General features: G+C 40.3%; 1 protein-coding gene and 1 long non-coding RNA gene across 2 annotated transcripts in view; one reads left to right on the top strand and one right to left on the bottom strand.

Moving 5' to 3' along the window:
- Window positions 1-14,075, top strand: part of mafa (MAF bZIP transcription factor a) — a 53,358-nt gene that overhangs the window by 7,878 nt on the left and 31,405 nt on the right. Inside the window, exon 2 of the mRNA XM_061277045.1 lies at window positions 177-242. Coding sequence (XP_061133029.1) covers window positions 177-204 — 28 coding nt within the window. The 3' untranslated portion in view covers window positions 205-242. The remainder of the gene's footprint in view (window positions 1-176; window positions 243-14,075) is intronic.
- The window catches only part of LOC133153024 (uncharacterized), a 61,731-nt gene that overhangs the window by 17,115 nt on the left and 30,541 nt on the right, over window positions 1-14,075 (bottom strand). The window contains exon 2 of the long non-coding RNA XR_009714236.1: window positions 121-237. This is a non-coding gene — a long non-coding RNA (uncharacterized LOC133153024). The remainder of the gene's footprint in view (window positions 1-120; window positions 238-14,075) is intronic.

Below are 14,075 nucleotides of genomic sequence, written 5' to 3'. Positions count from 1 at the left end.
CTATTTGTTTCTTTGTGATTGTGCGACGCGTTTATTTGTGTGTGTTTGACAGGCAGGCAGAGAATGACACATACTGGAGGAAACTGAGGAATGAGAGCAAATGGTACAGTGTGTATTTACCTTGATAGTCATTTATCCTCTTCTGTGTTTTTTTCCAATCTTATCTGCCTCTCTAGGTCATCCAGAAAATTCCTCCATCTGTGATTTCAAGCCCCATTCCTCCGCGCCCTTGGTTCCCTGAGGTAAAAAAATAATAATAAAATAAAAATAAAAAAGAGAATACCATCTTTCAGTCAGCTTTTTGTTCTTTTTGTGTAACACAAACAGTCTTTAAAAAGTCAACATAAGTTGGCAATCCTGGATAGCTTTGCCATGCTTGGTATTGCTAAGCTCTTGCATGTAATACATTGTTGCTAGAGTATTTTTTGCCTAATGCCCACAGTGTCTCTTCCTATTTAAATTCCTTCCATGCTCATAATGTCTTAAAATCTGTGTATTGAAAATGTTGAATTTAATACGCACATGAATGCACTCTGGGTAGACAACACATTTTGCAGACACATAACATTTTTAGGAATCAGAATATTTAAAATAAAATATGATAATTGATTGTGTATCATCATTATTAGTTATTGTCATGTTTTTCTTTTCGTAATTTGGTTAGAAATATTTGAATTCACTTTGAAATTATTCATTCCTGTGCAAAATGTTGAAAAACGGTGATTCTCACTTGAGGAGTCAGCATTTCAGCACCAAGCCGCCAAATTACACTTGTCAATTTAGCGTGTGGATCTACGTATTTATGTGGCATGTGTGGGGCACACGTCCTCAAACTCCAACAACCCCCTTACCACATCCACAACTTGATAGAACAATCATGGATTTGCTGTTTGGCAAACTCATACACAAACACCCATACTGCATGTTTCAGGTAATCAAGTACCAACATGGCTTTTACATAACAGCCTCACACCAAAATAAATAATTAGGATTGGTTAAAATCAAACTTTCAGGATGTGCCTGATCATATCATTTGGAGGATGAAAGACACTTTGCATTTCAATGTTGGTACTGGCTTTACAATTTAGTGTTATAGTTTTTATGTGTTGGGTTATTTACTTGATTGTGTCTAAGTGGGCCATGTGGTGTCTGATTCGAAGCTGGCCTTTCTCCAGATCTACTTTACATTTACTTTACATAGGACAAAAGCCATCAGGAGAGACAAGGACAAATCTTGTATAAATGAAATGTTTTAAGTGATGCCCCCCCTTCCACACGTCACCAATGTGAGTTAGGTGCCCTCTGCTTGCGCCTGAGAAGTGGCGGGGATAAACAATGCCAAAGGAACGGATGTTAAACAAATTAAAGTGGAAAACTATGAGGATGTCTATCTCAGGCGGCCTCGTAAATCTCTGCTCCCTGGCAGTATCGACGCTCGCTGTCGATGCGGCGAAGAGAAGAGAGGCCGCGTACGGTGTGGTCTGTTCTTAGCGGTAACCATGCAAGAGGTGTGTCTTTACTTCATGCAAATCTCAGTATATGAAGAGAGGAGAGAGCCTTTGAGCAGTCTGACCACGTAGCTCCAGGGGGACAAGCTGAGTGATGGAGATGGAGAGCCAGGTCTTGGTGTCCTTGCCTGCGGAAAGTGTGTCTGACTCCGGCCAGGACTCCGTAGATGTCACCAAAATCACTGCAACTCGACTTAAGCCAGGCAGGATTGTGAGTGAGTTCGATTTTGAGATGATAACCTTAAATAACCCCACCAAATGTCCACTATGTGATATGAAAGTAGATACAGCAGACAAAGAAATGCGAGAGTTCAGAGTCCCAGGAGAGCTAAGGACCCACGAAATGCTGACACAGATAAAACACCAGGTGTGCGTGTGTGTATGTATTTATATATATATATATATATATATATATATATATATATATATATATATATATATATATATATATATATATATATATATATATATATATATATATATACATACATATATATATATATATATATATATATATATATATATATATATATATATATATATATATATATATATATATATATATATATATACGTATATAAGTGTATCAGTGTGTGAAAAAAAGTGAGATGAATATGTGCAAATATAGATTCCAGCCGGCTGGTGTGTGATCACATAAGCATTCTATAAAGGGCTAACTCAAGCCGAGCTGACGTCAACAAAATAACTGCAGGGGTCCAATTGCTGCTTCACCTCACATCATCTGTGTTGCACTTCAACACGCTAAAAAAGCCACCTGACATCAACTGGGAATTGCAGCATTTAGATGCTCCACTTTCTGTGTGCAAATAGTTAATCAGACCATGTAGTATAGTACAAACTCTAACTTGCTTCAAAAGCTTTCAGAATGTTTCTGTTTCCAACCGCACCACCAGCCCACTTGAAAATATAAATAAATAATGTAATGTAATGTAATGTAATGTAATGTAATGTAATGTAATGTAATGTAATGTAATGTAATATAATATAATATAATATAATATAATATAATATAATATAATATAATATAATATAATATAATATAATATAATATAATATAATATAATATAATATAATATAATATAATATAATATAATATAATATAATATAATATAATATAATATAATATAATATAATGTGTAGGGTGAGGGGTGTTGTTGCAGTCTCCAACTGCCCACTTCACTTTACATCCTGTGCAAGTGGAGATCTACGTAAACATGTTTGGCGCATGCAACTTTTCTCCACGGATTTCAGTGCCTAAATGTGCCTATCTATGAAAATACCAAAAGAAAGAAAACTCCACCCATGCACACAATTGGAATGCACTTTAGGCTAGACTTGTGCTGGGCACAAAATATATTGATAGTTCCCTTTCCGTCTTTAGAAGGAACATATCCTTACAAGATAAGCTAATATCACACAAGCCCCCCAAAAAAAGGAAATTAGCCATCAATCTTTTTCACCAACCAAAACTTGTTTGCTGCCATTTTCACTTCCTCGCAAACTCATTTATTGAAGCTGACCAGCCAATTAGACCTCTGCTGCCAAATAAACAGGTCCAATCGGCTGGAAAAGCACACCACTCAGACCACTAATCGATGAGCACTGGCCGACCCCTTGCTTGCATGTGTTTTACTCAAATTGACCTGGCTGTAAAAAAATGTGGTTCTTACCTGTCACATTTACACAAAATGAACCTATTTCCCTTTCCTATCGTTTGTGTCCTTACGCCAGCGTTTTGCCCATCTTAACAGTTGGTTCACGTCAGTCACACATGCTCAGAGCTGCATATAGTTACAGACAGACTCCCATATCACAGTAAGGTCTATTTCTGGGTCCCAGGATGTTGCTCTCCGCAATGGAGGGCAGGTGACATCGATCCAGATTGACCTCTCATGTGGAGGGGAAAATTAATGAGACAGACGAAGGTGCAGAGGCCCGAGAGAGACAGAAAGGGCATAGGCAGAAATACATAAACAACCTTCTGGATGATTACTCCACTACTGGGTGTGATCCCTCCTTACCCCATGCCACCTCCTTCTCAGGAGGAAGAGAGAAACCGGACACTTCTAAGGAGGAATTCACTATTTTTAGGGCTGATGTCGAAAAGTTAAAAATAAAGAGAACGGTGTACAGTGAGCAGTTTGCGTCATTACCACGTATCGGGCACACGTATCAGTTTGAGCTTTGAAGGAGCCAAACTGGGGGTACGCGGGGATCCATTTGTACGTGAAGTGGTGCTAGATTTAGTGTAGCCTGCTCACGCAGCGCTCCACTCTGCTAATTATTTCCCTGTTCTCAGCAAGGAGCACCTCTTTCTCGCAGACAAGGGAAGCTCGGCAGTAAGTGCTTAGTCAGCCGACTTTGTGTTTGAGATACTGTTGGGTCTCTGGTGGACTGTCAGGGAGGCGGAGCAGCCTGGTACTTTGGGGAGAGGGCATCATCACCCATCAGTGAAGGGGCGAGGAGTAAAATGCTGCAGTTGGGGACATTTTTTGTCAGCACAGGCCTGATTTAGTTGCTTCCTATCGGAGTTCCAAAGAACTCATAGCACTTAAAAAAGAAGCGAATGCAATTGCTTTAATCAATAAAAATATTAGCCACTTGAAATATGAGTGGCCCAGAGATACAAATGTTTGGCTTTTTTTGGCCTCAATTTGCAAGTGAAAGTTTAATAGCAAAGCACTGTATAAATGGCATATCCTTTCAAATCAACGATGTGTTTACGGTGCGGTCACGGAACAGGTTAGAAAAATATCGCAAGGAACCACTGTAAAGGAATGAGGAACCAAAACAATGCAGAAACTGAAGACAGTTCAACAAAGTCACACATACTAGAAAATAAATGAGCAAAATATCAAATAATCTAATAAAAGGTTTGACTAGAAAAATCTGCGTTGAACTGAAAGGCTTCTCAATACGTCTTCTAAATTCATTCATATAAGTGTCTCAACCATATTCCGTCCAAACACTTCTTCCTGCATGACCTCTTCTTCCTCCCTCACAATTGTCTTACTTATTTCTTCCATCTCAAAATCAAGTTCACTTCTGCCCTGTGCTCACCACATTGCACCTGCTTGCCTATGCTCCCTCTCCCATTTTACACACGTCCCCCCCCCCACCACATACACACACACCTTCTCCACTTCCATTCTCCCCCTCGTTAGCTTGATGAATGGCTTCACTGCAGGGAAAGTGCTGATTTTCATCCCTCTGTCTGATTTCTGCTGGCTGTTATTAATTTCAAACACTCAGAGAAAAGCAAGCGAGTCGATAAATAAGGAAATGAACACACTTCATCCTGCCATGCTATAACATTCGCAGTCAGTCACCCTCTGCAGATGCTAAGCCTGCATTTCGAGAGTTCAGATCCACGCTTGAATCACTACAGTCTTCAATATTTTTATTTCTAAAAAACCAACACCAAAAAAAGTATTTTGCAGCTGCATAATAGCTCAGATTTTTGGAGGAAAAAAATATAAATAAATGGAACCACCCAAAAAATCTGACTAAAACTAAATGAAGAATAGAAGCAGTTCAGATGGGTATGTTTTAAATTTATATATGCAAAGAAATTGAAAATTGGGAGGGGGGGTAACATGGCAAGAGCAGCCAAATAATGATACAAAAATAAATGTTCAACTCCATTTTCATCCAGGCAATTATAAGTGATTAGTCATACAGTGACAAACAAACGATAACACCGTCAGAGACAGTGCATTATTGTTCTTCCAGATGGAAAGAATGTTGCATTTTGTGTTGGTAGTTAATTAAAACCTTGAAGCGAATTTCAATAAGCCGAATTGGCCCAGGTACTAAAACCTCAAATATTAGAAAAAGGAAAATATAAACAGGTCTGTTGCGTTTTCAGTTAATATACAGAGACTTGAACACATATCAAAACATATCATTGTGGTTTATTATTCCCTGGGCAAGATGAAACAATCATAATAATAAACAGATAATTCTTTCGAAGAGGGGAACACAACATAAATATTAGATGAGAGAAGGCTGACAAGGAAGACAGAATGGACAGAATAGAAAATGGGAAGAGCGGAGGAAAGGAAGGAGGCATGGAAAAAGGGGGGAGAAGTGTGGAAAGGAAAGAAAAGGAACAGTGAGGAGAAAAACGTGGAGGAGATTGACGGGAATGAGAAAATGAAAAAGGAGTCGAGGCGAGCTTGTAGTGCAGCGGAGCCTGCAAGTCTGCTGCGAGGCTCTGCGAGTGTCAACAGAACAATTGTATTTACAAGGCCGAGTTGCTCTTTTTGTTAACTTTTAAGCCTGGCGCTGAGTCGGAGGAGTGCGAGAAGTAAATATTTGCATCGCTCGATTTCTCTCATACTTCTGGTTAACCAGCCAGTCAATGTTCACGTTGTGGTTTTATCAGTACAGTCTGGACAGTGTCAGCCTCAAGAGAAAATGTCTGCTGAGGAGGCGGACAAGTTGCGAGGGTGTATAGGGGTCACGCTGGAGATGATATTGCGGGCACAAAAATGGACAGACTTGCTTTGTACTTTTCATTTGAATGTCAGAAGAAATGTTTGAAAAAAGTGGAATCAAATATGTACACAACACAACCTCCATAACAGATATAACCAGGGAATTAATGAATGACTTGTTCTCTACGCTATCATAATGTGCCAATTACTAATGCTTGACGATCCCTTGAGTGATCAAGATATCAAACACAAATGCAATTCCAAGTTTTGATGAACACAGTGGAGGCATACGAACTCTTATTTTGTTACCACGTCTCTTGATAGTAACCCTAATAGCCCTCGTTCCCAGTGGCACGCTGCAGTTGCAAACACTCACCTTCGATGGCTGTAATGAGATGTCTGTGCAGTTTGTGTATGCGTGTGTGTGACTCTGTTTGCCTGCTTGAGAAAGATGTTAGTGATCCACATGGCCCTGTTTATCTCCACCCTTGTGTCGGAGTAGAGGGAGGTCATAGGCAGGGCTGCCTGGATCCTCCTCCGTTCCCACAGCTGCTGTCTCACAAGCACAGTGGCCACAAGAAGATGAAAAGACTATGGATTTTTTTTCACCCCTTCTTGTCTCTACACTCACCAGGAGGAAAGATTACACCTAAGATGAAGGCAAAGCAGCTTTAAGCCCAACATTAGATGTAACCGACCTGAGCAAGTGCGCGCACACACACAATATGTGTATTTATCGTCATGTTTATTTTGACAATGAACTGGCAGTGGCAATGAACAAATTAAATTGTTCACTTGCAAAACTGCTGTATTTTTTGGAGAAATCAAAGTCCTTTGCCACCATACTACATAACAGTAGTGTGTCAATAATTTGCTCGAAAGTCAAAGCAGAAAATTGGCCAAATGATGATTCTTGAAAACTTCATAAATTGGGTCACTTGCATTTCAAGGAACAAACGTCAGTCAGTAAAGTTATGCAACCACTTTTTTTCTATCAATGCAACATTTCAGCCTTTTGAGAATATGAACCAGAATATCAGAATTGTTTTTTCAAAGAATAATGATCATGTTACACTGCATCAATTGTGAGGTTTGCTAATTCATACTTCATTCTGGTGCCCAGAGAGTGAGGGCAACTTTCCAGTAAACAGAAGGCCTATGCCATGACACGAGAAGGACACAGTATCTTTGCCATAGACAACCCTTTCACATATGGAGTGGTCAAGGTTACACACACACACACACACACACACACACACACACACACACACACGCACACACACGTACAAATACATATGCACCCACGCACGCACACACATTTTTAATTGGCAGAAAATACATATACTATTGAACTATTACCATACTATAATACTATTGCCAGTCAGAAAGTATATCTTGAAAAACAAACAACCTGTCAAGTCCTTTCACAAATGTTCATAGTCAGTTAATGCCGTACCAATCACAAGGCCTCTCTGAGATGACACACCTTGGCAGCATCTCGAACTCGCACCGCGTGTGCTGTAAATAGCCAGAGTGCGCAGAGCATCTCTGCTGTGTTTGGACCTATTTTAGAGCTGACACAGGAAACACGGCCATCCTGACAGTCACCCTGCCAACCGGTACTGCACACAGCAGCCCCGGAACCTTCTGTCACGCGCGCATCCATACGTACGCGCATTCACACAAATGGCTGCTATTTTTCACCTATCATGCCATTTATTAACTTTCCAGCACATCATCCGTATAGCAAACTTCCAGGGATCATTTATTTTGCTGCATCTTCTCTCATCTCACAGTTCGACTTTGTTATTCCACAAACATTCTTTGGAAAGACAAGCACCCCGCAGTGCCTCTTGGTGTCCACTACTCATCCACACATCTCTGCATTAAAAAACTCATGCATGCCCAGGGTGATTTTATATATCCGAGACAGCTAAAAAGAAGCGTACTATTTGTGTCGAAAGCATCTGCCTAGTAAGCAAAAGGTAAGCAAAGGTTCACTTGAGCAGAGAGCTCAATTACTCACAACACTGATTTTTGCTTTTCGCTGCTCGGGACAGCTGGAGGGATCGTGCTGATTGGACAGTTAATTTGGATCTAATTGAATTATTGTTTCTTTACTGGTCGGTATTTTTGGTGTGAGTCGATAATTCATTAACCTGCGAAACATTTTGGTGAAATTAAGTGAGGCTGCACGAGGAGGCTCATTTAAGCATAAAGACATAAACACGGCTTCAAACACTTCCTCAGCAGCCTCTCATATTTGAGCTGGAAGATAAATGTTGCGGGCTTCTTCTGCTTCCCTGTGTAATTATGTGCGTGGTGACGTGCTTCTACAGGCTGCCTAACAGTCGGAAATGATCTCCTGGAAATGAACTCCAATTAATTGTGACACTTTGCAGGCACACGAGTATGTGCAGAAAAACTATAATGACGCTTAACGGGAAATTGGCTCCGGCTGAAATATTTCATAAACTCTATTTTGAGTTCGAACTACTATACCTTGTATGATTCTGACAGCTTGTTCCGAGAACACAGCACCTCGCCAAAAAAATAAAAAAAATAAGTGTAATGCATGCAGGGAGACAGATGGCAGGAATGTCACACTGACCAGGTACAATGATGAGAATTTTTGTACAGGTAACATTATGACTGAGGAGCTTCAACTGTTAGTCATCATCATAAACCAGAAATGTTATTTTTTTTTTGTCATAGCAAAGTCAATAAAAAGAAACAAAAGGAGATCTTTAGGTCTTTTAAGGTCAATGACATACTGTGCCATGCCACGGCTGATACCTTTTGTTGCACATATTCTGACGAGTTTGCAGAATAGCACCTTTTGTTTTGTGAGGACAGGGCATTATGGCTGAATCTATGAAGGCCAAATCTATTGTTCAGACACAATTCGCTCACGAATTACACTTTTCCAAAAGAAGTGATGTCCTTAAATGGATATTTTTGACAAAGTTTAAGACACAAGTGGTGCTTTTGCAAGCTGGCAAATTGTTGCCTATCAATTTATTATTCTTTAAGAAAAAATGTGAATGCTAAATATTTGTCTACTTATTTATATGGAAAGAACATTGGATTTATTAAATGAATACTTCACTTCAATATTTCACTGTTTGAGCCATTGCTGCTTCTTGCATAAATAAACGAGCCAGTCTTTAAGTGCATTGGATACCTCAAAAGTAGAAAAGTACTTTTCAAGTGAAACCCCATTTTCCTTTTAAAGGCCCAGTCTCCATCTTAATCCCTTTAAATACAACTTTTCCTCAATTTCAATTGAATATTTGTTTTCCTTCAACAATCACAAAGCTTTGCAGGGCTTTATTTAAACAGATAATCAGCTACTAGAGGCCCCAAGCACCACCCCAAACCAACATCTCATCTTGCCTCCCAGCCTTTGCTTCAATCTTTCAAAAACAACAAAAAGAGAGAAAAGAGGAAACGCCTCCAGAAATTAACACTATTTTTTGCAGATAGTGCAGAATAGTATTACCCTACAGTGCTTCACTTCCAACGACTAAAATACTTGCCTCCAGTAAAACAACTCCGGTGGAGGAGGTGCATCCCCTGCGCGCTCGACTTAATCTGCATGAATTCTTCCGTGCTTCATCCTTATATTTGGGTACGTTGCTAGCAAACAGCGTGAAGGACTGTGAATGGCAAAGGAATCTATTTCACATACAGATGCACAAGGCTTGGCGTACAGAAATAGGCAGAACAAGGAACTGATGTATTTTAAATTTCACTCTGCTTTTTACTTCCAGTTTACCACATTTGTGCACTGTCTAATTCTGTTTCTTGGACTGCTTCATATATGTATATGTGTGTCTATATATATATATATATATATATATATATATATAAAAAAACTAAAAAATAAAATCTACATGTCAAATGTGAATTCCCAAAGCTATTGGGTTTGATAAAATGTTTCAACTAAGTGCGTGTGCTTGAGGGAGTGTGCGCAGTTGAGTGTTGCACTGAGAAAAACGTTATTACATAAATGGACTATACAAGACAAAGACGTTGATATTATCATAATTAAAAGTGAACAGCACCATATGGCGAGGGAGAAGAAGCGCTCATAAACAATCAAACTGAAAGCCTCTCAGTGAACACAAGTACATGAAACCCTCATTTTTCAACGTGTGAGGCTGTGATAATATGCCTTGAATAAGCGCAACACAGGTGTCATTGCTGGGCGGCCACTTGTTTGGAGAGCAAAATCACTCGCGCCCATGGGCGGGTGTGTTCATATTAAAAGATGAGGCGAGATGCTTTACTGCTGCTCTCTGAGCTTGATGGTCACAACCTAAATGTGCTCTCCTATCAGCTCCATTAAAATAGCAACTTGGTGGAATTATAATTGTGATGGTATGCTGTTAAGCAATGTTAGGGATTATTATTCAATGCACCATGTCTGCGTTACCTCAAAAAGCCTCTCAGCTCTCATGGATGATACCCTTGCATGCATTCAAGTTTGAATCTTCAGTCCAAAGCTGTCAACTCCATTTCTTATTTCAATGTCCCGACACACTGACGGGATTGATTAAGATCTAATTGTACTTTATGCTCAGCTATCAACTTTGAAAAGGACAGAGGAGAGTCTCCAGGGGGGACTAAGAGTGAAACATTTATCCTCTGGAACATTGCTTTAAAAGAAATGATTGAGATATTTCCAAAGCCCCCTTCTCCCCAAATACCTTTGCGCCCATTTTATGCATCATTTACATTTGACTGCATAGTACGCTTTGGATAATTGAAATCAGGCCCACGGCTGTACGGCTCGATAACCCTCCTTTCTCTCATCCCGTCCGTATATGTATATACCCGGTACGTATCTTGAACCGGCTATGGTGCTGCGGGTCCAGAAATAGTTGAGTCACGTGGTTGCTCAGTGGGATCTGTTCCCCTGGCAGGAAGCTGTTATATGGTTACAGTTATTTCTGTTGTACGTCTGAGGATAGTTTTTACTGCACTCCTAAGGATCAATATATGTCATAAAAAGACTGTGTCACCCATTGCCCTCTTTATGCAGGACAGCAAGGGTGTGTGTGGGTATGCGTGTATACATTTGTGACTGCTTGCATGCATGACTAAGTGCACACTTGAGCATCCTGGGAGAGCAGGGACCTTTGTGTAAGTACTGACAGTGCATATACAGGTATGTTCACATTTGTAGGCTTGGGGGGGGTGTATAGTATGGGGTTGATTCTATGGAACTTATGAACAGTCTTTTAGATGAAAGGAAATGAGTCACAGAGTGTGATATTTGAGGTGATTTTAGACATGGTAAAACATATAGGCCTCTATGGTCATAGAAACCCACTCAGTGTAAAAACTGTCGCATTGTCATTTTTGTGCCTGGAAAAATCCAGTTTACCGTTTTTGGCAGATGTTAACTTATATATTAAGATACAATTATACTACTGTTTATTTGGATAGGGAAAACATTAATTGATTGCACAGTCTGCTGGTTGAAGCAATTGACTTTGAAAGGTTCAGTTGCTTAAAGTCTACAATTACACTGATATCAACCAATGTCATATTGATCAAGATATCTAAGAATGTATCATTTGATGAATCAATTTAGCATTTCATAGCACATATGCAGAGTATCTTTGCTATGTGTGCCACCAAAGTTGTAATCAAGGCCTGGGGACTCCCAGATGAGGTCCTGTAACAGCAAAGGCAACGGAAGCGGGCTTCCAGCTAATTGGTTCCTGTGTTAGCAACATGGGGATGGTGTCAGAGTCAGCACTTTCCCTCTCCTTTTCCCTCTCAGTCTTGCCACCTCCTCTGCCAACCGCAGATGCTTTCGGTCTGACACCCCTTAATGGTGCACAACCCGAGCTCAGATGGTTCACGTCTTGAGAACCGTGTTACCTCAAAGATCGAACACAATTCGTTCTAGGAAGTTGGTGCAGATTTTGAATTTTTTTTACCGTGGTTCAAAGTTGTCCGAATTATATGACCTCAATGACTTTAAACTTTAGAGGTTGCCCTCTACTTTTTTTCTATATTACCACTATCACAGGGTATCTTTTTTCCTCTGTACAGTTTAACACTGGTACTGCAGATGAAGGTCACCATGTAAGCGTGGTTAAATTGACCCTCCGCCTTCAAATACACACCTCTACCACCTGATGACCACAATGACAGTGAAGGTCCACCGTTGCTGGTAATCACAGGTTGTTCAGATAATATGCATGCAGCTGACTCTTCTATAATCCACTCTTCCTGTTAGTTTATGTCTTTTCCAACAGTGGAATAGAAGAATGTGAAGCGTATCCCACTGTGATGAGAGTGGACCCAAAGTGAGCAGACTTTTCCTGCTCCGATCACAAAGCAGACGTCTGTCAGACCGCAGGCTGCTGTTGCGTGTTTATCATGGCAGGATGTCCTTTCACAAACAGCCTCAAATTTATGAGGCTTGAGCTCCCCCATAAACTTTATCAACACTCTCTTGGCTTTGACAGAAGACACATGGCTGGGCTATATTTCCTTGACAGTTTAGGATGCCAGGGTGATTTGTGAACAATCTGAATGAACATTTGAGTCAGCGCAGTTGATTGTGGTCAAGGATCAGTGCTGCATCACTCCTTAACTTTGCCTCATGTGTTGTTTAAGGAGCCTTGAAGGAAAGGTCAGAGTGGCCATGGCTATATTTCTGCATAAAGGGTTGTCTTTTTGAAATGGAGCAAGGTGACTTTGAGCCAGTAAGCAAACTCTTGTTTGTTGATCATGTTTCAGTGTTGTGGGCAAGCAGGTGGAAGTGCTTCTTAGGTGATATCTGTAACTTGCTCTTTTCTCCTTCTGCTTAGTGCAAACACGCAGACCCATATCGGATCATTCACGACCAATACATCGCTCGTTAGGAGATATAAAACCTAAGTTACTTGAAGCAAGGGACCTTCATTCTAAATTATCCGATTAGATTACGTCATAATTTTCCATCGTCAACTCCTTTTAGATTTACCGTGAAATTAAACTTGTTAAAAAGTGACGTTCTCAACATCCAGCTATAGAGTCACATTATACAAATTGCATTATACATCACATCTGTCATTTAGGACTGCTTTATTGTTTATATGTTTTACTATTACCAGGGTATGGCCATTAATAATCTAAACTTTAGTTGAAAAAGGTTTGACAAGTCAGAGGTCGACCACCATCTTGTAACAGATTGTGTTGGCCTGATTACTTGAGTGTTGTTAAAGAAGATCAAGCTCCTGAACTGTATCAAACCGTACAAAAGATTGTGACCTCCAATGTGCACATGTGTCTGCTTCCAATCCTTAACAAGACCTGCGCTCACGCTCCGACCTGACGACTCCACTGCTGACCTCCTCTATGAGGATGACAGCTCAGGCTTGGCCCCCTGGCTGCCCCACTACATTAAACATTGATGGAGCTTAAAGCGGAGGCTGGAGCCTGTCTCCCACTGTGGTCTGGCTATCGCCCGCAGTAGCCAAGGCTCTACTCTGGTTGCAAGTGAGCTCTCTTTTTTTCTTAACTGAATTCCCTTGTTGATCTGATTGTGCCTTGTCCTACTGTAACAGTTATTTACACATGGCCATAAGAGGCTCCCTGCAGCTGCATGTGTTTTCAGTCTTCATTGAAATACATCGAATCTACAAAAAAGGGGAGCGATAAGAGTCTTTTGCTCTTGCTGCCCGTGGGCCGTTTCACAGCAGTTAGACGTGGCTTCCTGGAAATGACTATGTGTTCGATTCCTGTATTTGCATCACTGTCGATGTGAGGTGCATTTATGTTCTGCATTACGACTCTCACCACACGTCTCGGCTGTATGAAAGGAAGTGGTAGGAGACACCGATACTTTCCTTCCTTTATCGCTGTGTAAGTGTGCGCGTGTATGTTCCAGTATTGATGCATAACACGACAATAAAACCATGATCTGCCTTATGGTTAAAAATCTTACAACACTAAAACATGCAAGAATGTGTGAGTCACAATGTTGAGCAGTTAAGAGATGTTTTCTAGGAAGATTATTTTATTTCAGGTTCTTTTGTTTCAAAAAGTGTAAAGTTTCCAATCACAAAACTATTTATAACATTTACTGTATTGCAGTTTTATA

This window comes from Syngnathus typhle, linkage group LG4 (genome assembly GCF_033458585.1).
Source record: "Syngnathus typhle isolate RoL2023-S1 ecotype Sweden linkage group LG4, RoL_Styp_1.0, whole genome shotgun sequence".
Classification (NCBI taxonomy): domain Eukaryota; kingdom Metazoa; phylum Chordata; class Actinopteri; order Syngnathiformes; family Syngnathidae; genus Syngnathus; species Syngnathus typhle.
The sequence above is the reverse complement of the archived record's forward strand: the minus strand, read 5'-3'. Positions and strand labels throughout refer to the sequence as shown.